Source organism: Pseudophryne corroboree, chromosome 6, assembly GCF_028390025.1.
Source record: "Pseudophryne corroboree isolate aPseCor3 chromosome 6, aPseCor3.hap2, whole genome shotgun sequence".
NCBI classification, from domain to species: domain Eukaryota; kingdom Metazoa; phylum Chordata; class Amphibia; order Anura; family Myobatrachidae; genus Pseudophryne; species Pseudophryne corroboree.
In genome coordinates this window covers 667511352-667535480 of record NC_086449.1, presented here as the reverse complement: position 1 = coordinate 667535480, position 24129 = coordinate 667511352, and the positions used below count along the sequence as shown (strand labels likewise).

Genomic DNA, 24129 nt, shown 5'->3' with positions numbered 1-24129 from the left:
GGTAAAAATCTTCGCATCGCAGCGATTTTCCGCTTAATGCGCATGCGCAATGTCCGCACTGCGACTGCGCCAAGTAAATTTGCTATGTAGTTAGGAATTTTACTCACGGCTTTTTCATCGTTCTGGCGATCGTAATGTGATTGACAGGAAATGGGTGTTACTGGGCGGAAACAGGCCGTTTTATGGGCGTGTGGGAAAAAACGCTACCGTTTCCGGAAAAAACGCAGGAGTGGCCGGAGAAACGGAGGAGTGTCTGGGCGAACGCTGGGTGTGTTTGTGACGTCAAACCAGGAACGCCAAGCACTGAACTGATCGCAGATGCCGAGTAAGTCTGAAGCTACTCAGAAACTGCTACGAGGTGTGTAATCGCAATATTGCGAATACATCGTTCGCAATTTTAAGATGCTAAGATTCACTCCCAGTAGGCGGCGGCTTAGCATGAGCAAATCTGCTAAAATCCGCTTGCGAGCGAACAACTCGGAATGAGGGCCTTAATATGATGAAATGTTTTTTTTTCCCTGTGGTGGCTGAGGCCATGCCCATTTTAGCGGGACCATGCCCATTTTAGTGAGGCCATGGCCCCTCGCTGGGAGTGCGTACGTCTTCGGCGTGCACAAAATCATTATTTATGTCTATGGGGGGGGGTGCATTTTTGAAAGTGTATGGGGGGGGGTCACATTTTTTTAATGCTCGTACTGGGAGTTAAATTGTCTAGACACAGCTCTGCCTTAGCCCAACCAAGACACACCTCTCTAATGCATTTCTTCCCCATTCAGGATTTCTTCAGTGAAGTAATATTATATTTTCATCTGCTGAACTCTACAACATTGCATTGCCTGACAGCTGTCTATTTGGATAACATCAGTTGAGATCTGCAGTGTTCATGGAGACATGCTGGACTTCCACTGCCTTCCACAGTGATATCGGGCAACACTGAAGGCAGACTACTATTATGGGAGTGAGTGTCTGGATCATCGGGTGGTGCTGGAAAGAGACTTTCATGCTGATTGCGGACAGCTGCCTCCCACAATCAGCTCACAGATCCATGCCTTGTACATGATTGCAGCTTTAAGAAAAGTCTGAGTTTGTCTGGGAAAGCGCACCTCCAGCCAACTCGGACGTCATTACATCCAGCCCCATAACTGAATTTACTTGCTTTTGGGTCGTGTTATAAAGATACCTTGGCTGGGACACTTGGCATTAATTGGTGATTAAAAGGGTTCTTGCTGCAATGTAGCTATTTTTTGTAAACTGTGTTTATAAACTTTATATTACTAAGAAATTACATCTATTGCAGTTCACTGCAGTTTTTTAATATGGGTAGACGCTGGCTGATACGTTGGCCGCTAAATTGAATGGCAGACATACAGTGGGTGCATTGGCTGGTGTGTACCAGCAATATATCTGTGTTGGCCGATATATCTACGCATAGCGCTGTCACAGCTAGCCAGCTGCATGACAGGGACCGATATATCAAGCGATCAATCGGTAAGTGTTTACACTTGATCTGCTGCTTAGTCGGTGCAATGGCGCGTCCGCTGACATATCTGTCAGGCGTGTACCTAGCCAAACAGTTTAGTGTTTACAACTTATACGTTGTTTGGTCAATACTAATTTCATGTGTATGAGATTAATAAACTGGTTTTTTTTTGGTCATTATTATTTTATAATACACATTTTTAATTTATAATTTCTTGTCTGCACAGTTCGACATAACTAAAAAAAAAAAGTCATGCCTGGGCTGAAGCGCAAATCTTCTACAAACCGACATAAAAATAAGTATAAAAAATCAACCAGAAACTTACTACAACTTCCAGCTGATTTTCTATTAGACAAAACATACCACATGCAAGAAGCTGTGTGGTTCTGGTACAGTGGCGGATCTAGACTTAACTTTTAGGGGGGGCGGTTTAAGAATTATGACTCCTCCCCCTAATCATAGCCCCTCCCACTTAGTAATGCCCTTCCCGTTCGCTTCTAAAATTTCCTATTGTTGCCATTACTAATAAAATGTTGCCAGTTAGTGGAGAGAACCCTGCGCACTGGTGATACAGACTGGCGAATCGCCATTCCTTCCATCAGGGGTGGTAGAGGCTAAGACAGTAGGGCATTTTAAACATGCATGGGATAGACATAAGGATATTCTTACAAAGAAATAAGGATCAGATAAGGTTAGAGATAAAAAATAATGTAAAAAAAAAGAAAGAAAAAAAAGGAGCAGACTAGCTGGGCCAAGTGGTTCTTATCTGCCGACAAATTCTGTTTCTACAGCACACAGAATGAGCCGAAATTCCCATTATAGCACGCTGTATGAGCCGAAATTCCCATTATAGCACACTGAATGAGGCGAAATTCACATTGTAGCACACTGAATGATCCGAAATTAACATGATAGCACACGGAATGATCCAAAACTCACATTGTAGCACACACTGAATAAGGCCAAAATAAAATTGTAGCACACTAAATGATCCGAAACTCACCTTTTAGCACAGTGAATGCTGCAAAATGCACATTATAGCACGCTGTATGAGACAAAATAATGCAGACCGAATGAGCTGAAAATCACATTATAGCACACTGAATGAGCTGAAAATCACATTATAGCACACCGAATGAGCTGAAAATCACATTATAGCACACAGAATGAGCTGAAAATCACATTATAGCACACCGAATGAGCCGACATTCCCATTATAGCACGCTGTATGAGCCGAAATTCCCATTATAGCACACAGAATGAGGCGAAATTCACATTGTAGCACACCGAATGAGCCGAAATTAACATGATAGCACACAGAATGATCCTAAATTAACATGATAGCACACAGAATGATCCTAAATTAACATGATAGCACACAGAATGATCCTAAATTAACATGATAGCACACAGAATGATCCTAAATTAACATGATAGCACACAGAATGATCCTAAATTAACATGATAGCACACAGAATGATCTTAAATTAACATGATAGCACACAGAATGATCCTAAATTAACATGATAGCACACAGAATGATCCTAAATTAACATGATAGCACACGGAATGATCCTAAATTAACATGATAGCACACGGAATGATCCTAAATTAACATGATAGCACACGGAATGATCCAAAACTCAGATTGTAGCACACACTGAATAAGGCAAAAAAAAAAAAACAACAGTGCAGCACAGTAAATGATCCTAAATCCACCTTTTAGCATAGCACACACCTCCTCCGTACAGACCTGGCCGGGTCCCGCCGCGGTATTCGGAACGGTTGGAGAGCTGTGCAGCGCGCCAAGGAACGGAGACAGAGAGAGCGTCCTGACGTGCGTACAGGGAGGAGGGGGCGTGCTCACAACAGAGGCCACTGTACGCGCGTCAGGACGCTCCTCTCTCTCCTCCTCCGCCGCCGCGCTGCATCGCTCTACAACCCCTTCCCAATACCGCGGCGGGACCCGGCCTCCATATCGCTGCCGGTAAATCTATGGGGGGCGTTCGCCCTGATCGCCCCCCCGCTAAATCCGCCCCTGTTCTGGTAGGTGTACATCTGCGATGGTGGGGCATCCTGGAATGTTTGTGTACATCACCCATGGTACAGCAACTGCAATGGTTTTTATGTACATCTGAGATGGTGGGGTACCTGCACAGGACCAGTCCTGCATCATCGTATGCAGTGTATCCTATTCCGCATCTGTCACCATTGGGGGAAGGAAATATAAAGACGCAGCAGCGATATATTCTGAATGAGGCCCAGAATTCCTACAGTCCCAGTGAACCACATGGTCATTTTTTCTAAAAAATGTGCCAGTGGTGGAACTTGTGAGTGGTGGGCCCAGGTGCAAAAAATGTAATTTGTGCTCCCCTCCTCCACTCAAACCCCAAGATGTGCGCTATTCTCAAATATTTATTGATTTCTTTAAAAATTGGTAAAAACAGCTAAAATCATTTAATTTGAAACTGTTCCATAGACCCATTACAGTATTATTAACATCTGGCCTGATTCCTTTATGAACGTTATGACCATCGCTGTTTGCAACTGTGCACACTGAGGATATGCGGAATTATGCAAAAAAGTCAGAGCACATAGGGGGTAATTCAGATCTAATCGCTGTTGTCCGTTTTCGCACAGAGGCGATCAGGTCCAAACCATGCATGCAATGTGCAGGCATGTCGGACAGCTACAATGGGCATCGCAGGTCAGCGACGGGATGGTGCGAAGGATCCATTCGCACGGGTGTATGCAAGGTGATTGACAGGAAGAGGCCGTTTGTGGGTGGCAACTGACCGTTTACAGGGAGTGTCCGGAAAAACACAGGCGTGTCCAAGCGTTTCGAGGGAGGGTGTCTGACGTCACCTCTGGCCCCGATCAGCAGGATTCAATCGCACTGGAAGAGTAAGTCCTGGGCTGCGCAGAGACTGCACAAACTGATTTTTAGCAGCTCTGCTAACACATAGGAACGCACACTTGTACAGTAGGTAGGAGGCGACTATCTGATCACAGGACAGCAAAAAACGCAGCCCTGCGATCAGATCTGATTTACCCTCCATAGATCCTTTGATAATCATCAGCATGAGTAAATAAATAAATAAATAAATAAATACGCAGCATGGCAGCCTGAACAGAAATGCTGGAGTGAGTACTGATTCGCATGTGGAGCCAGCTACATGGCCCAAAAAGCATTTTTTACCTAACTGTTAATCACTCTGCGTGAGGGTAAGCACTGCAAGCTACATTGCTATTAGACTTTGGTACATGCACACCGTCAAGCATATGCATGTGCAATTTACAGATAATCACTCAATTGCAAAACCATCAGCATAGTGTCAATCATCTCTACTTTTATTATCTATTGTTTGATCGATTTTGTGTTCGATTTTCAGTCGATTTTACAAGCCTACAGTTTGTAAATCTATGATTGCACTGAGAAAATACTGATGTTTGTCAATTATGTGCTTCGCCCATAAGTTGATTTTTCACCTGATTTTTGCCTTTAGTAAAGCTCGATTTGCAAAATTTGACAAAAATTGGTGGAAATACACAAAATCAGTCAAAATCAACCTTTAGTAAATATACCCCTTAGATTGCAGTGTAAAATTATAGCTGTCCGGTTTTGTGGTTACTTGCAAAAGCAGCCAGTATTTATTTACCCTGAACGCAAAAACAAACAAAAAAAGTATTTCTACCCTCTGCATTGAAACATGGTTTATTCCAGATACAAAGTTACTTTTTTTTTTTTTTGCTCCAAACTCAGAATCAGACCCAATATCTCTACTTTGGCAGTAACGTTATTGTGGATATGATCAGCCCCAATCAGGGGCGCTTTAAGAGAGGAGGAGGCATGTGTGCTGCCTCCTCCGTTCGCCCCCCCCCCCCCCCTCTGCCGGCAGCACTTAGAGTCTGAGCTCTATAGGTCTCAGACTCTACTGCGCATGTGCAGATCACCGGGAAAATGGTGCGGCAGCCATTTTCCCAGTGATTCCTGTACTGTGCATGCGCAGAACACAGTGACATTGCCTGCTGCACCATTTCACAGTGATTCTACAGCGCTGCTAACATCGACACGGGACTCCAGGGGGGTAAGTATTCCTAAAATGGGTGCAGTGAGTGCGGTGGGTGCCTCCTCTGGACTCAGGGGCCCCAATATCTCTACTGTGGCAGTAAAGTTATTGTGGATATGGGCAGTAACATAAACTATAAAGTAGAAATGATCAGATGGTAGGTTTTTTCTATTGACAACATTTTGAAACCACATAGCGAAATTAGTAATTTAATGACACCATAAACAAGGATTTCTATGACAATCCTGGTTCTTGACACCAGAAACTTCATTTAGAAAAAAATATAAAAATTCAAACTACTAATGTATTTGGATAGGTTGTTATGCTTGTTTCATCAGACACCCAAAATTTAGCCTGGAACTGAGAAAACATCATGCCATATGGATGGTTGGCGTTCTGTCTTTAGCAATATATATAAGACTTACCTTCCCAACAAGCTTGCCTTTTCGATTCATACAAAGGTAGAATTCTGTTTCTTTTCCTTTAATCCGGACTTGACTGCCAAAAGTATCAGTTTCCACAAGCAGCTGGGCTTAGAAAGAAAGAAAGAGACATTATTTAACTGAGCTGTTATTGTTATTTGTGCAGGTAATAATAATAATAGGATTTTAATACCTACCAGAAAATCCTTTTCTCTTAGTCCGTAGAGGATGCTGGGGTCACATCAAGAACCATGGGGTATAGACGGGATCCGCAGGAGACATGGGCACTTTAAGACTTTGCATGGGTGTGAACTGGCTCCTCCCTCTATGCCCCTCCTCCAGACTCCAGTTATAGGAACTGTGCCCAGGGAGACGGACATTTTGAGGAAAGGAATTATTGTTAAACCACGGTGAGCATGTTATCAGCTCACACCTCAAGCACGCCGCTGAGCGTGGCATTCCACAGAAAACAAGCCAACGGCGTGAACAATTGCAGCACCTGGCTGACAATAACCGTAACACAACCTGTGTGTAACCACAAATAATCACTGCAGATATAGTACGCACTGGAACGGGCGCCCAGCATCCTCTATGGACTAAGAGAAAAGGATTTACTGGTAGGTATTAAAATCCTATTTTCTCATACGTCCTAGAGGATGCTGGGGTCACATCAAGAACCATGGGGTTATACCAAAGCTCTAGAATGGGCGGGAGAGTGCGGACGACTCTGCAGTACCGAATGACCAAACATGAGGTCAACCTCGGCCAAGGTATTAATCTGTATTACTTAGCCAAATTGTTTGCTAAAGCTGCTCGGCAAAGTTGCAATGCCGAAACTCTCCGGTCAACCGCCTCGGATGAGCCCACCTTTCTAGTAGAATGGGTCTTCACCTATTTTGGTAATGGCAATCCTGCCGTGAGATGAACATGCTGAATCATACCACAGATCCAGCAAGCAACGATCTGCTTGGAAGCAGGACACCCAATCTCGTTGGGAGCAAACAGGACAAACAGAGCCTGTGTTCCTAAACGGAGCCGTCCTGGCGACATAAATTTTCAAAACTCTGACCACATGCAGAGACAACGACTCAGCGAAGGCGTCGATAGTCACAGGCACCACAAAGTTTGGATACATGTGGAAAGAAGAAACCACCTTCGGTAGAAATTGTAGACGAGTTTCCAACTCTGCTCTATCTTCATGGAAGATCAAATAAGGTCTTTTGTGAGACCAGGCCTCTAACTCAGACACTCGCCTTGCATATGTCAAGGCCAACCTGATGACCACTTTCCAAGGAAGGAAATTCACTCCATCTTACTTAAAGGTTCAAACCAAAGTGATTGAAGGAACTGCAACACCCCATCAAGATCCCATGGTTCCACTAGAGCACAAATGGAGGTTGGATGTGCAACACGCCCTTCACGACAGTCTGTACTTCTGGAAGGGAGTCCAATTTATTCTGAAAGGAAATCCGCTAAGGTCGAATTTAATTAAGCCCAAGTTTAGGCCCGCATCCACACCTGCATGTAGAAAATGGAGAAAACGTCCTAGCTGAAAACTCCCCGTAGGAGTCTTCTTGGATTCACACCAAGAAACTTATTTTCTCCAAATACGGCAGTAATGTTTATACGTTACCCCTTTTCTAGCCCAAATAAATGTGGAGAACTAATTCCACGGGAATACCCTTACGGACTAGGATTTTGCGGTCAACCTCCATGTCGTCAATCGTAGCCGTGGTACATCCTAATACATGCACGGCCCCTGTCGCAACAGGTCCTCGTGCAAAGGAAAAAGCCAGGGATCACCTATGAGTAATTTCAGAGATCTGGATACCAAGCTCCCCTTGGCCAGTCTGGGACCAGGAGACTCGCTCGAATTCCCTTTTTATGTTCCCAGAACTTTTGGAACGAGAGAAAACATAGGGAATACATTTATCGACTGAAAACACCCACAGTGTCACCAGTGTATTCACTGTTCCTGTTTTAGGGTCCCTTGACCTGGAACTCTGAAGCTTCTTGTTGAGACGAGATGCCATCATTCCTACTTGAGGAAATCCCAATGACATGTCACCTCTTCGAAGACTACTTGGAGGAGGTCTCCCCTCTCCTTGATGGAGAACGTGCCTGCTGAGGAAATCTGCGTCTCAGTTGCCCACTCTTGGAACAAACATCGCCGACAGAGCGCTTGTATGTTTTTCCGCCCAGTGGAAAATCCTTGTGGTTTCTGCCATTGCTGTTCTGCTTTTCGTTTGTAGAAAACCATTGTAAACGGTCCTTAACTCTTGACCGTTCCTGTGGTGACAAGTTTCCTAACTTGACCATCTTCCTTGGAAGTTTTTCCCCCCTGTGTGACTGCCCCCCCCGCCTCGGAGGCTTGCATCCGTGGTCGCTAGGATCCAGTCCTGGATCTCGAACCTGCGCCCCTCTAGGAGGTGAGAACTGTGCAGCAACCACAGGAGTGAGATTCTGGTCTTGGAAGACAGGATTATCCTCCGGTGTATGTGTAGGTGGGGACCGGACCACTTGTCCCACAGGTCCCACTGGAACACCCTGGCATGGAACCTGCCAAACTGAGTGGGCTCGTAGGCCGCAACCATCTTTTCCAGCAACCGAATGTATTGATGAATTGACACTCTTGCTGGTCTCGGAATTTGTTTGACCAGACTCTGGATCTCCAGAGCCTTTTCCCCTGGAAGAAAACACTTTCTGTAGTTCTTCCGGCAAGTTCAGGAGCCAACCATGTTGTTGGAGAACAGTCAGGGAGAGTGCAATGTTTTGCACCAACTGGTACCTTATCCTCGCCGTTATCAGGAGACCGTCTAAGTACAGGATAAATGTGACTCCTTACTAGCGACGGAGAACCATCATTACCGCCATCACCCTGGTGAAAATCCTTAGAGCCGTGGATAGACCAAACGGCAACATCTGAAATTGGTAATGACAACCCTGAATTGCAAACCTCAGGTAAGCCTAATGAGGAGGAAAATGTAAATAGGCCTCCGTTATGTCTACTGAGACCATGAAAAAAATTCCTTTTTCCAAATTGGAAATCACTGCCCTGAGAGATTCCATCTTGGATTTAAATTTCTTTAAGCAGAAATTGAGGGATTTCAGATTTAGGATTGGTCTGACCGAGCCGTCTGGCTTCGGGACCACGAAGAGGCTTGAATAAAAGGCTTCTCTCTGTTGTGACAGGGGAAGCCAGGCCAATGACATGAGCCTGATACAACCCTTTTATTGCATTGCATACTACATCCCCGTCCGGAGGAGAATCGGTAATTTTAAAAATTGGTGATGAGAAACGTCTGGAAACTCCAGTATGAAACCTTTGGGACACTATTCGTAAAAGCCCCTGGGTCCAGGTCCGTTCCAGGACTTGACTGAAGAGTTTTAGACGTGGTCCCACCAGTGTGGGCTCCCGCAAGAGAGTCCCAGCGTAATGCGGTGGATGTGGCAGAACACAGAGGATGATCTCTTCTCCTGTGATCTTGAAGAGGCTGCGGACCTCTTCCCTTTTCTCCTTCCTATACCTGCAAAGAAAGAGGAATCTGTATCTATTGGGCTGAAATGACTGCATCTGACAACGGTGTGTCATCATCCCTAGTGAGGGAACATAGGACAAGAAAGCGGACTTACCAGCGGCATCTGTCGAGATCAAATTAACTAGGCCGTCACCCAACCAGGCTTCACCTTCATAAGGAATAGACTCCCCTTCTTCTCGGAGTCAGCATCAGCATTGCATTGGTGAATCCACAACGCCCTCCTAGCCGAAACCGCCATGGAATAGGCCCGTGAACCCAAGAGTCTTATATCCCTTGCAGTCGCAGAAAAGTATGCTGCTGTGTCCTTGATATGACCCAACATAAGGAGTATTCCCCAGGGTATCAACATCAGATGACAAGGTACCCAACCATATTTGAATACTACTACTCCCCCATGCGCATGTAATGGCAGGACTAATTAATGTAGTCGTGGACACATAACTAGAATATATCGTAGCTTCCCACATACGATCCGCTGGATTTGTGACAGGGCCCCGTGCAGAACAGGGGGCGATTCCCACTTTATTCTGTCCGCGGCGGGAAAGAAATAAACAATCAGAATCCTCCTGAGGATTTGAAACCAACTTGTCAGGGCTGACCCAGACTTTCTCACACAGAGTTCTCAGCACATGAGAAGGAGGAATATACACACACATATAAATATACACACATACATCTCCACACATAGACCCCTCTGTCAGGAACAGCCAGAGTCCTCTTTAATGTGCACTACTCATGTACTGAATGCTCTTTTTTTTTTTTTTTTTGCGGATCTAATCAGGAAACATTATGGTCGACATAGGAAACAGTATCCGCTGTGATATAAGGGAATAGTAACTGGGCAAAAGAAACTTTCTGCGACCCCGAGGGGTCTGAGGGAAATATAGCTATGAACAGGACATCCTACATAGATATTTCTACGTCTGTGTTTGGGACTCAGAGTTATGCATCCTGACTTTAGATATATATATATATATATACATGTAAAGAAGAAAAAGAATGGAGGGCGCAATCGTGAGTAATAATTCACAAGTAATTTACTGACAATTCTTAACTCACATACATTTCAATATAGGGTAACCGGTGCAATGAAGAAAACCAGTGTAGCATCCGGACTGCTAACACTGGTAAATGTCGCCGCTCCTCAGGTTCCACAGTCACTGTAACATCCAGCTCCACGGACTCCAAAACGCTGACCTCGCACTCCGGTACTCCGGTTGATGGGTATCGCGTATTACGTCCTGCTGGCCACTCCCAACGCGTTTCGTCACGGGACTTCGTCAGGGGGTGTGGTTGGCATTACCGTCTCTGCTTATTTATACCAAAGCCGCAATATTGCACAGGACAATCAATTCAACACATGCATGCACAAGTTCTGTGACTGGGTCAGTAAGTGAGATACTGGATGTTACAGTGACTGTGGAACCTGAGGAGCGGCGACGTTTACCAGTGTTAGCAGTCCGGATGCTACACTGGTCTTCTTCATTGCACCGGTTACCCTATATTGAAATGTATGTGAGTTAAGAATTGTCAGTAAATTACTTGTGAATTATTACTCACGATTGCGCCCTCCATTCTTTTTCTTCTTTACATGATTCGAGGAGTACGGTAGCTCCTGTGGAGGATTGCGGCAACATACATTTCGGACTTTTATTTAAAGTTAAAGACTGTATTTCTCACTGCGCGGTTTTTCCTTTTGTTGGATATAAATATACATACATATATATATATACATACATACACACATATCTCCTATATATTTGCCTTGTCTGTGCCTGGCCCTCTAACGCTGGGTGGAGTCACAGGGCTGGGCGGAGTTAGCAGCTCCTGCCCTGTCCCAGTGCCAGCACAGAACGTAGCAGCAGCCACAGAAACCACCCACCATCCCCACACAGAAGCCACCAGTGGACGGACGTAGCACAGTGCCGGGTAAGCATGCACCCCTCCCTTGGTTTCCCCACAAACACAAAGCCACCTACACCCCAATGCCACCCGCACCACACCCCCCCAAACCCCCCCTCCACAAAACCCCTGCACCAGCTCCCACATACAGCCACTGACGGGCCAGCCACCCCCATACCCGACGTCCGCATAACGTTCCAGCACACACACCCTAACCCCACAGCACCGAACCCAGCACCATCTCTCACATCCATCCGCGGCCGGGACATGGTGGCCGGGCCCCGCCAGCCGCACCACGGATGACCAGACAGCTGCAGCCCACACCACCCCTCCCTCCGCACAACCCCGCCACCAGCTCGTGCATTGCAGCCGCGGCTGTGACAGACTGGAACGGGACCCAGCGTTTGCCCCACGCCTGACCAAACCGCCGCAGCTCACACCGCCGCGAACCCGCCCTCCGCACACCCCCAGCACATTGCAGCCACGTCTGGGACACACTGTCCCACCTGAGGCCGTCCACAAAATGGACGAAGCAAGTGCCCTGACACCGCAGCTTCAACCGTGCCTGTAACTTCGCCCGCCGGCATACACATTAGCAGGGACCGCTGGCTTAGGAGAAGTCTTCATAGCCCTCCGTGTGCCGCGTACACAGACCCGCCGCCTCCTCCTCCGCACACCTAATACAAAGCTGCCTCCCACCATCCCCAGAGGCCGGACTGCACACCCAGGGACTGGCCTCCCGTCTCTGGCTCCACAGGCCAGAGACGGGAGACAGCGCGCCTGCTACTGTGGCCGCTACACCAACCTCACAGGTGAGAGTGCACAGGCAGCACTGCGTCTCTGCGTCCCCTCCCTGCCGCCCCGCATCTCTGCGTCCCCTCCCTGCCGCCCCGTGTCTCTGTGTCCCCTCCCTGCCGTCCGCATCTCTGCGTCCCATCCCTGCGTCTCTGCGTCCCCTCCCTGCCGCCCCGCATCTCTGCGTCCCCTCCCTGCGTCTGTGTCCCCTCCCCGCCGCCCCACATCTCTGCATCCCCTCCCTGCGTCTCTGCGTCCCCTCCCTGCCGCCCCGCATCTCTGCGTCCCCTCCCTGCCGCCCCGCGTCTGTGTCCCCTCCCTGCCGTCCCGCATCTCTGCGTCCCCTCCCTGCGTCTCTGCATCCCCTCCCTGCCGCCCCGCATCTCTGCGTCCCCTCCCTGCCGCCCCGCGTCTGTGTCCCCTCCCTGCCGCCCCGCATCTCTGCGTCCCCTCCCTGCGTCTGTGTCCCCTCCCCGCCGCCCCACGTCTCTGCATCCCCTCCCTGCGTCTTTGCGTCCCCTCCCTGCCGCCCCGCATCTCTGCGTCCCCTCCCTGCATCTCTGCGTCCCCTCCCTGCCGCCCCGCATCTCTGCGTCCCCTCCCTGCCGCCCCGCGTCTGTGTCTGTGCCGCCCCGTGCCTCTCTGTGTCCCCTCCCTGCCGCCCCGTGCCTCTCTGTGTCCCCTCCCTGCCGCCCCGCATCTCTGCGTCCCCTCCCTGCGTCTGTGTCCCCTCCCTGCCGCCCCATGTCTCTGCATCCCCTCCCTGCGTCTCTGCGTCCCCTCACTGCCGCCCCACGTCTCTGCATCCCCTCCCTGCCACCCCGCCTCTCTGCGTCCCCTCCCTGCCGCCCCACCACTCTGCATCCCCTCCCTGCGTCTCTATGTCCCCTCCCTGCCGCCCCACGTCTCTGCATCCCCTCCCTGCCGCCCTGCATCTGTGTACCCTCCCTACCACCCCACGTCTCTGTATCCCCCAACACCGCCCTGCGTCTCTGTATCCCCCCACCGCCCTGCGTCTCTGTATCCCCCTCCCGCCGCCCTGCATCTCTGTATCCCCTCCCTGCTGCCCCGCGTCTGTGTTGTCCCTCCCTGCCCCCCCACGTCTCTGTATCCCCCCCTACCGCCCTGCGTCTCTGTATCCCCCCCTATCGCCCCATGTCTCTGTATCCCCCCCCCCCTACCCCGCTGCTTCTCTGTATCCCCTCCCTGCCGGCCCGCGTCTCTGTATCCCCTCCCTACCGCACCGCGTCTCTGTATCCCCTCCCTACCGCACCGCGTCTCTATATCCCCTCCCTACCGCCCCGCGTCTCTGTATCCCCTACCACCGCCATGCGTGTCTGTGTCCCCCAACACTGCCCTGCGTCTCTGTATCCCCCCACCGCCCTGCATCTGTGTACCCTCCCTACCACCCTGCGTCTGTATCCCCTCCCTACCGCCCTGCATTTCTGTATCCCCCAACACTGCCCTGCGTCTCTGTATCCCCCCACGCCGCCCTGCGTCTCTGTATCCCCTTTCTGCTGCCCCGCGTCTGTGTATCCCCTCCCTGCCCCCCCACATCTCTGTATCCCCCCCTACTGCCCTGCATCTCCGTATCCCCCCCTACCGCCCCGCGTCTCTGTATCCCCCCCCTACCCCACCGCTTCTCTGTATCCCCTCCCTGCCGGCCCGCGTCTCTGTATCCCCTCCCTGCTGCCCTGCGTCTCTGTATCCCCCACCACCGCACCGCGTCTCTGTATCCCCTCCCTACTGCCCTGCGTCTGTATCCCCCACCACTGCCCCGCGTCTCTGTATCCCCCCCACCGCCCTGCGTCTCTGTATCCTCCCCACAGCCCTGAGTCTCTGTATCCCCCCCACCGCCCTGCATCTCTGTATCCCCTCCCTACCACCCTGCGTCTTTGTCACCTCCCTGAGTCTGTGTCCCCTCCCTGCGTCTGTGTCCCCTCCCACCGCCCCATGTCTCTGTATCCCCCCCTGCCGCACCGCGTCTCTGTATTCCCCCCGCCGCCCTGCCTCTGTGTCCCCTCCCTGCCGCCCCGCCTGTGTCCCCTCCCTGCGTCTGTGTCCCCGCCCTGCGTCTCTGTGTCCCCTCCCTACCGCCCGCGTCTCTGTATCCACCACCACTGCCCCGCGCATCTGTGTCCCCTCCCTGCCGCCCCGCGTGTCTGTGTCCCCCCTGCCGCCCCGCGCCTCTGTGTCCCCCCACCGCCACCCCGCGCCTCTGTGTATCCCCCCTGCCGCTCCGCGCCTCTGTGTCCCCTACCTGCAGCCAGCGCCTCTCTGTGTCCCCTCCCTGCCGCCCCGTGCCTCTCTGTGTCCCCTCCCTGCCGCCCCGCGCCTCTCTGTGTCCCCTCCCTGCCGCCCCGCGCCTCTCTGCAGAAGTTAAGGGGGCGCAGCCCCTTTCGACGGTGTGAAGAGCGCCCGTAGGGCGCGATGAAGCACCTAGTATATATATATACCCCTTCTGATATGCAAATTTTACATGGCCATCCACACACTTCTGTGTCCCTAATATCTTTTTCTCTTGGGAAAAACATTCAGCCACCGACGTGTCCACACACATGTACCAAGTACCATCAGGAGCCGGCGGTGCCGACAAGGTCACTCCCACAGGCGTTTGTGGGAGGAGCACTTAGCCTCAGACATGCCGACACACGTGTACCAAAAACCCACCGACACATCGGGCATATAGGGGACAGACCCACAGTAAAGTCTGCCAGACAGACACAGAGGAAGATTGCCAGCCCACAACCCAGCGCCTAATCACCGGTTCTGAAACACTAAGGAATGCCCCAGACTTGCAGTGCTTTTATATTAAATATATATACATATATAGTACTGCACCAATATCTGTGCCCCCTCCCCTGTTTTGCACCCTGATTTATTCAGAAGTGTAAGGAAGGACCAGCATGTGCATACAAAATGGCGCTGAGCTGTGTGAGCCTCTGGACTAAGCCCCGCCCCATCAATGGCGCACTTCAGTCCCGCTTTTTTCACCTAAATCTTTATACTGGCGGGGGTTAGGACAGTGCCTAAGCACCTATGTCCCTCTTGCCAGTCTTATTTATTGAGGTTTATATGCTGCCCAGGGCGTCCCCTCATCCCCGCGCCCTGCACCCTGTGTGGGAGCATGGCGCACAGCGCGATCGCTGTGCGGTACCTCAGAAGCCGTCACTGAAGTCTTCTTTTCTTCTACTCACCTATCTTCTGACTTCTGGCTCTGCAAGGGGGGTGACGGTTGGCTCTGGGAATGAGCCCCTAGGCGTACCTAGTGATCAAACTCTCAGGAGCTAATGGTGTCCTGTAGCCAAAGAAGCAGAGCCTTGAAACTCACAGAAGTAGGTCTGACTTCTCTCCCCTAAGTCCCACGAAGCAGGGAGACTGTTGCCAGCAGTTCTCCCTGAAAATAAAAAACCTAACATACGTCTTTTCAGAGAAGCTCAGTAGAGCTCCTCAGTGTGCATCCAGTCTGCCTGGGCACAATTCTAAACTGGAGTCTGGAGGAGGGGCATAGAGGGAGGAGCCAGTTCACACCCATTCAAAGTCTTAAAGTGCCCATGTCTCCTGCGGATCCCGTCTATACCCCATGGTTCTTGATGTGACCCCAGCATCCTCTAGGACAGTGTTTCCCAACCACGGTCCTCAAGGCACACCAACAGTGCAGGTTTTAGTGATAACCATGTTTGAGCACAAATGGTTCAATCAAAATAACTGAGGTACTAATTGAATCACCTGTGTACAGGTATGGTTATCCTTAAAACCAGGACTGTTAGTGTGCCTTGAGGACCGTGGTTGGGAAACACTGCTCTAGGACGTATGAGAAATAATAATACTGCTTAAGACCAAATAGGTGAAGTCTGCATATATCTATTTTACAGATACATATAAACTGATCATACTATACTATGTTTATTAATGAATGCAAATGCAAATTAATAAATATGTACTATCAGTGGTTAAAACCTGTGGTAAATTCTTCACCAATTAGCAACATTTGTTTAAATTTGTTACAATTTTACTCAAATTCCAGCTTAAATGCTTTCCCAAAAAGTTTGCCCCTTATGTTTTGAAGTATATATTAATACAGATAAATTATGACAACTTTATATATGGCACCAAAATAAATGTTACTGTATTATTAATCTGCCTTCTTGTGAGTTTTTTGTGCATAATTTCCTTTGAGCTGTGTATATGTGTCAGGGACAACAGTATCTATCCCTTATTTGACTCAGACTATATCAGAGCCAATAACTGTATCATGCTGACTGGTACTACATTAACGTCAGAACTGCGAATGCACAAATCCCGTAGTCCTGAAGAAGCGAGGACAAAGTATAATACTCACATTTGATGTATTATCACTCTGCCCATTACAACATACGGTTTACTGTCCACACCCTTGAAAATACAAAGGTCCACAGGTCCCCAAACGGGTGTGGTATAGCACATAGACAGTTAAAAGATAGACAGTCATTAGGTAGACACCATACTGTTGACAGTCAAAAGATAGACAGGGTCAAAAGTCAGACACAAATATTTTTTGTGTGTGTGTTTTTAAAGATTATTAACCCAATTTTGGGTTCGGGCTCACCACAACTTTACTAAAGGTAATAGTTTGCGACATGGATAGTAAATGAGGCAAAACTTGTAGAAAAACTAAAAAACGTGTTTGTGTCTGACTTTTGACCCTGATGGACTTTTGCCTGTCTGACTTTTGACTGTCGACCATATGGTGTCTACCTAATGACTGTCTATCTTTTAACTGTCTATCTATAGACTGGAACCCCCCAAACACTCACAAACTAGCACTCAGTTGGCCTTCCCTGGCTTCTAGCAATAATAGTTATAGTGTAACCATAGAGATCTAATACTTCCTCAAAGATTGGGTTCTGGAGCATATATGAAAATAGAATAATAAAGGAAGATTTTATTTACAAAGGAAGTACAATGCTTAGTTACAGAATGTATTTAAATAAAAAGGATAAAAGATTACATAGACAAATGTGTGTTGCAATTTCAAAATAAAAATAAAAAACAGAATTACATACGGCTTATTCTGGGCCAGGTGGCATGGCAGGAAAACAGGCCCAGGCTTCAACTTAGAATTGATCTCACAAGTCTGACATATAGCAAAATGCTCCTATACTTTTGATAAACTGTGCAACCCGCCACCCCCCACAAACCTCCCTCCCCCATAGTGATGTCATGACCAAGTCCCTAATGGCTAGCTGGCTTGTTTAGTGACCCAGGGTTCATGTCAGAACTGCTCCCATACTTTTATCCTGAACAGGCACGGCGACAGGAGGGTACCCCCATATTGGGCCCTGAGGCTTTGAGGGGCACCAAAGTGTGGAGGGCACCAGCAGCAGCATAAGGTTTTTAATTATGCACACTTGTATTTATTTTAAGTAGGATGCCGCCGCGCCACCCAGCCGCACATAGAATAGTCCGGCGGCGGTAATGTCATCCCCAGCTCCCAGCAGCCCCGTTCTGAGCCTCTGACCTTGACGTCACGTGTCATATGATGTCCAGCGCGTCCCTACGCACCACCCACCCGCCCTTCCCTGTCTACTGCTGCAGTGCTGTGGCGGCGTCTATCCTATGAGGTACACAGGTTCTCAGGCGGCAACTGTTGAAGAGAAAGCGAGCAGCCCATCAGTGGCCTGACAGACTTCTCGGGGGAAAACAGCACAGGACAGCCAGGATTCATTTGGTGTTGACTCTGGTGAGTCAGAGTTAGTTAGCAGAGCAGTGCCATGTTTTTTATTTTTTTATTACACTTGTCTGATTAACTAGTCATTAATAATAGTACCAAACAAACTCCATTGTTTTTCACAGAAATGGTGTAGCATTCAGTGCAAGATGCACTACAATGCCAAACACCCACTATGACTCATAGTGGGTGTTTGGTGTTGCAGTGCATCTTGCACCGAATGCAACACCATTTCTGTGAAAAACACTGGGGCGAGAAATATGGATCACATTTAACAATTGCTGGCTGGATCAAGCTTTCTGCTCATAAGGGCCCTACACAGTGGCAGATATGCTGCCGAGGTGCCCGACGGATGAAACGGCCCCAAGATTTCTGTTGCCGTCCCTGAACCTGAATACAAATAACTGCACATGATTTACCCTGTATAATACTCACATGACATTATAGTAATCTATATTTTATATATATATAAATTGCGCTAAAGAATGATACAAGCAGCACCTCTTGAAGGACTTTCTATTAGCTAAAGTCCAATAAATGGTAGATACAAAACAAGATCAGAGGGCGCTCTAAATAAGGGGGTATTATTAAATACCACCAATCACTGTATGAATAATTAATAAAACAAAGTAGTTTAAAAATGTATTAACAGACTCAGAACAAATTGATTCATTTCATAATTGTTCAATAGCATGACATATTCAACACCTTAACAGCTATTATGGATGTAATCTCTTGTCGCTGTAAATTCGACGTATAACAAAACGTCAATCTGAAGAAACCAACGCGTTTCGTCCCGTGGGACTTCCTCAGGGGTATTGAATCTAGATAATAAAATACAATAACTAGACCATACAAAGTGTAGTTGTGGTACAAATCAGAACAAAGGATAGCCACACATACCAATTGGTTAGATACAACATGATTATAGTAGCTTGAAAAAGTGAAAGCATCACTGTGAGTAATAATTCTGACGAATCTAAAAACCAATATATAAATTTATAAATTTCATAAGTGCCAGAGATGAAAAAGTAGTGGAGAGTGGAGGTGGGTGGTGCTCAGTGATCAAAAAAGGAATACATACCAATATATGGCTGAGTAAAGTACTCTAGACAAAAGGACTTTCCTTAAAAAGACCATTAAAGGCCAGGCATGAATTCTGGGTCTGATCAAGGATTTAGAAACAGACCTATAAAAATAATAAAACTTAATTTAGAAGGGAAAAGACCCTTTCCACCTTAGTGACATGTGAAGAAGTATTATATGCATACCAAAATTTCATGTGATATTAAACAGCACTGGACGTGCAAAAATGAAGCAAATTCTTCTTAGAATGTATAAGGGCTGAAGCGCCTAAAAAACATATATGCCATTATCTATCTTTAGATATGATTGCTACCAGGATCTTTTGTATCAAAATCCCAATGGAGTATGGTTACAAACTTATAAACTGTTAATACTTTATTGTGTTAAAAACATTTAATGCCAGGTCCATATTAATTAAAATTATATTCAAAACATAAAAACATTATTACAGACATAGCTTTTCATTATAAAGAAATAGTGGAACCAAAAAGTATATATGTTACTTACAGAGATACAAGTGCTCCCCACAGAGTCCAGTGGATAACTGTGAGAGAGCTCAGATCTCTGATTTATATCCCTTCAGAGATAACCTAATTTCCTGTTATGATCCTATTGGTTCCTTAACAATTACAGTGATTAACTCCTTATTATGAAGCCTAATGGTGGGAGATGAAAAATAAAACTAAGATGTTCTTAGTCTATACACGGCCTCCTTAATGGGCCCCAAATTATATAGAAAAAAGTTAGACTAGCCGTACTAACGGCATGCGTTCCATTCGCGGTATATGGCTTCCGGTCATGCGTTTCAATTGCGGCATGGGACTTCTGGTAATGCGTTCCACCGGGTCCCGCCGCTTCCTGTCGATCTAGGCTTACTTCTATATAGCACTCCTGGGGAGAGGGTTTCCGGCGAGTCATCCCACCGGATCCAGCCCCTCATAACACTCCGGCCTGCGTTCCAGCGGCCGCGTACTTCCGGTATAGCGCATCACCGTGTCCCACCCCATCAGTGTCAGCTAGCTGGAAGGGGCTCCCTGTCTCCTATAGAGGGTGGAACGCACCTAGATTTGCGTTCCACCATCAGCCTGTATAACCTATTCACTACTCTGCTCGATCAGATGACTAATTAAACTAATTGGGACAATGGAACTACTGTACCTAGATATTGATAGCATCATTATTTGACCCAATCCCACAATTATATTTGACTAAAACTTAGACTGGTTAAGGGTATCTATCCCATAAATTAATCAAATACAACTCCTCAACAGAAAGAAGAGCTAATCTTAGGGACCAATGATATACGATTAAGTTTACCATAAACCTGCCCAATTCCCAATGCATACCTCCTATAAGATTTATGGACTGTCCCAACACTTTGATCACTATCTAAAGGAGCTTAAGGTGACTACATCTAGTCCCTATTATTATACTGTCTTCTTACCTAAAGGACGCTCAAACGGATATCATTTTCAGAAAGAAGGGGGTACCCTTTTCAGAAAAAGGACCAAAAATTACATCTACATGGTATCAAGTGGCATATTACAAACTGGAGCATCTAAAGCTGAAAAACCAGAAAAAAATCTGGAAAAAATCAGGAAAAAACAATTATATATATGTATGTATATATATATATATATATATATATATATATATATATATATATTGGTTCCTCTATTCCTTCATTTACAGATACAATTGAGAAGTTACATTCCAGTGTCTCAGAAAATAAATGTCGAATAGAATGCCATAATCAAATTCCTATATCCAATAACACACCAAGCTCTGTACCTCATTGCTAGCCTAAAAAAGGGATAATATCTATCCCTTCATTTAGGCCCCAAGGGGTCATGGAATTAGTCATATAAATCCAGAAACTTTCTCTTTTAGAGAGAATCAGATCTCTATTTCCTCCTCTAACGGGTTCCTTGATATGTTCAAGTACAGTAAAGCTAAAATTAGAAGGGAGAACTTCTGACTTATGTTTATCAGCATAGTGCCAAGGTAAACTGTGGGTCTTGACCTTATTTTTAATGTTACGCATATGCTCTTGAATGCGGATTTTAAGCTGCCTTTTAGTTTTTCCCACATAACTCAAGCCACAAATGCATGTAACTTTATACACTACATCATTTGTGGTACAGGTGACCGCCTGTTCGAGTGTGTATAGCCTTCCATTATCCAGCTTAAAACTGAATTTGATCCGATCTAGGAATTTGCAGCAGATGCATTTATTGCAAGGTAAACAGCCAGGTCTTTTATTCAACAGGAAGTTTGAATTTTCCAAGTCTGATTTCTTTTTGTTCTGAAACCTACAGGGAGCAAGAGCACTCTTTAGGTTTCTGGCTTTGCGGAATATGAGATACAGCTTCATGGGTACGTGGGGGCCTAAAATGTGTTTTTTTTTATGGATTACCCAATGATGGTCCAATAACTTCCTTACCAGATGGTTCTCTCTGTTATACTGCATGAGAAAAGGTCTGAATTGTTGATTATTAACTTTCTTAGGTTTAGGTACCAAAAGATCGTCACGATTTTTGACGGATGCTTTATGTCTCGCATCCTCTATCGAGGAGGGATCATAACCCCTTTCAATGAAACGATCAACCAGTAACTTGGATTGTACCCAGTAATCTTGTAAATCACTACAGTTGCGTCTAACTCTGATAAATTGGGAATAGAGTACCCCATTCTTCCAAGCCGGAAGATGACAACTCGTGGAGGGAATGAAACTATTCGCGTCCACAGTTTTAAAGTGGGTTCTAGATTGAATCAATTCTCCTGGAGTCCCAATCAATTCAAGGTCTAGAAAATAAATTTTCATGGGATCTGTTTTGTGGGTGAAACGTAATTATAATTGTTAACATTAATATATTGAGTGAATTCTGCCATTTTTTCTGGTTCTCCATGCCAGATGATCAATATATTATCTATATAACGTTTATACAGAATGATATTATCCTCAAATCCAGAACCGTAAATGAAATTAACTTCCCACATATTCAGGAATAGATTGGCGTACGATGGGACAAACTTGGTCCCCATCGTCGTTCCCTGAGTTTGAAGATAGTAATTCCCATCATATTCAAAGAAATTATGCTCCAAAATGAACTTTATACAGTCCAATAAGAAGACAATTTCTATCTCCTCAACTCCTTGGTGAATAGTCAAAGTATCCCTGACAGCTTCCATTCCCTTAACATGGGGAATGGAAGAGTACAGGGCTTGTACATCAATGGTTAGCCAGGACATCTCAGTGGTCCACATATGAGCCTTCAATAACTGCAATAAAGAAGTGGAATCCTTTAAATGGGACTTTTTTAACAAAACGTATGGTTGTAATTTGATATCCAAGTAGTGTGACACATTTGCAGTCAGAGAATTCACACCGGTGACTGTTGGTCGTCCTGGTGGATTATCTCGATTTTTATGACCTTTCGGGATATGGTAAAAGATGGGCATAATTGGGAACCTTACAAGCAAATAATTATATTCCTCAATACAGATAAAACCTTCTTTTAACCCTCTATTGAGAAGTACATTCAGCTGTTCCAAGAATTCCGTCAAAGGGTTTTCACCTATAGGTAAATAAGTGGTTTCATCAAGAAGACTCTTGTCTGATTCATCCATGTATCTCTGCACATCCTGAACCACCACTGCTCCCCCTTTATCTGCCTGTTTAATGATGGTCTTTTCATCTTTACTCAAATATTTTAGGGCCTGTTTCTCCTGTGGATTAAGATTATTCGTGAATCTAGTATTGCGGACTTTAATTTTCCACAAATCGTCCTTGACGGAGTCGAAAAAAATGTCCAGATAACTGCCTCTAGATTCTACAGGATAAAAACGTGATGGTGGGGCTACTAGGGGTCGAGATTTTTTAGACAGGGAGTGTTCTATACACGGATTCTTCAGGAAATGCCTTTGAACTGTGAGGTTGCGTATAAACTTATTTAAGTCTATAAAGAGGTCGAATTTATCTAAATGCTGGTCAGGGGCGAATTTAAGTCCTTTATTCAGAACTGAGAGTTCTGCTGTAGATAACTCCTTCTGAGAGATGTTGATAACCCCTGCCTGGCATTCTCCTGTATTAGGAAACTCTTTCTTTTCTTTGGTGATCGATCGTCCACCTCTTCTTCCTCGTTTCCGCCAAAACCTATTTTTTTGCTCTGAGGGGAATCGAGCCTTGTATGTAATTCCTCTTTCCAATGTCATTGAGGGATAACGGGTCTCCTCCCCATTTTTTCACCTAAAAAATGATGTTTAGGACCAGCCTCTGGAGTGGGTGACCTAAATACCTCTGACCTATCTCTAGAGGCATTCCTCCCAAACCTTTGGTTAGAATGAAGCCTTTGGCATTGGTATCCATTTCTCTCTGGGTAATAGCCTCTTCGGTAGGTATTCCTAGGGGCCCAGTGTTGTACTGTCTCCTTTGTCTAGGGAACCAGTATGCCTGATTCTCCTCTCTGATGGATTCTTGCCTATAACGAATGACCCGATCTCCTCCCCTAAATGAGTCATTCCTAAACCACTCACGTTTAGGTGGATATTCAGCATTAGGATTGAATTTCCTATAATCTTTGTTCGCCTCTACATAATTAGTGTCATTGGAGCGATTATGTATGACCATTTGCATAATCCTTTTTGTCCCGTAGGAACTTTTTTGGTTTTCTAACAACAATGTCCTTTTCCAAATTATCAATTTTATATTGCAGATCTTTTAGATCTCTTTGATATTCTTCACTTTCCTCAAATTTAGTGATTATTGTTTCTACCTTAGCAATTTCTTCCTGTAGCTTAGCCATTTCTGTTTTACGTTCACTTATAATTAGATTCATTAGCTTCGCTGAGCATTCATCCAATATCGTATTCCAAATTTTAAGGAAGGGTGAATTATCTCCTCCAAAAGTAGGATTTTTTGATATTCTTAACCCTCTTGGGATACGCCCAACTTCTAGATATTTCTCTAATGTGATTATATCATACCAGCTCCACATTTCCTTGGAGGCAAATTTCTCCAATGAATTAAGGTAGCTGTAATAATCATCCTCATCATCCTCAAATTGCACCACCTGCTCATCCTCCACAAAAATGTTTCTGGCTTTTTGGGACCTTTTAGTCCTAT

General features: G+C 46.3%; 1 protein-coding gene across 1 annotated transcript in view; it reads right to left on the bottom strand.

Moving 5' to 3' along the window:
• The window catches only part of FGF18 (fibroblast growth factor 18), an 816148-nt gene that overhangs the window by 142115 nt on the left and 649904 nt on the right, over positions 1-24129 (bottom strand). The window contains exon 4 of the mRNA XM_063928247.1: positions 5976-6082. Coding sequence (XP_063784317.1) covers positions 5976-6082 — 107 coding nt within the window. The remainder of the gene's footprint in view (positions 1-5975; positions 6083-24129) is intronic.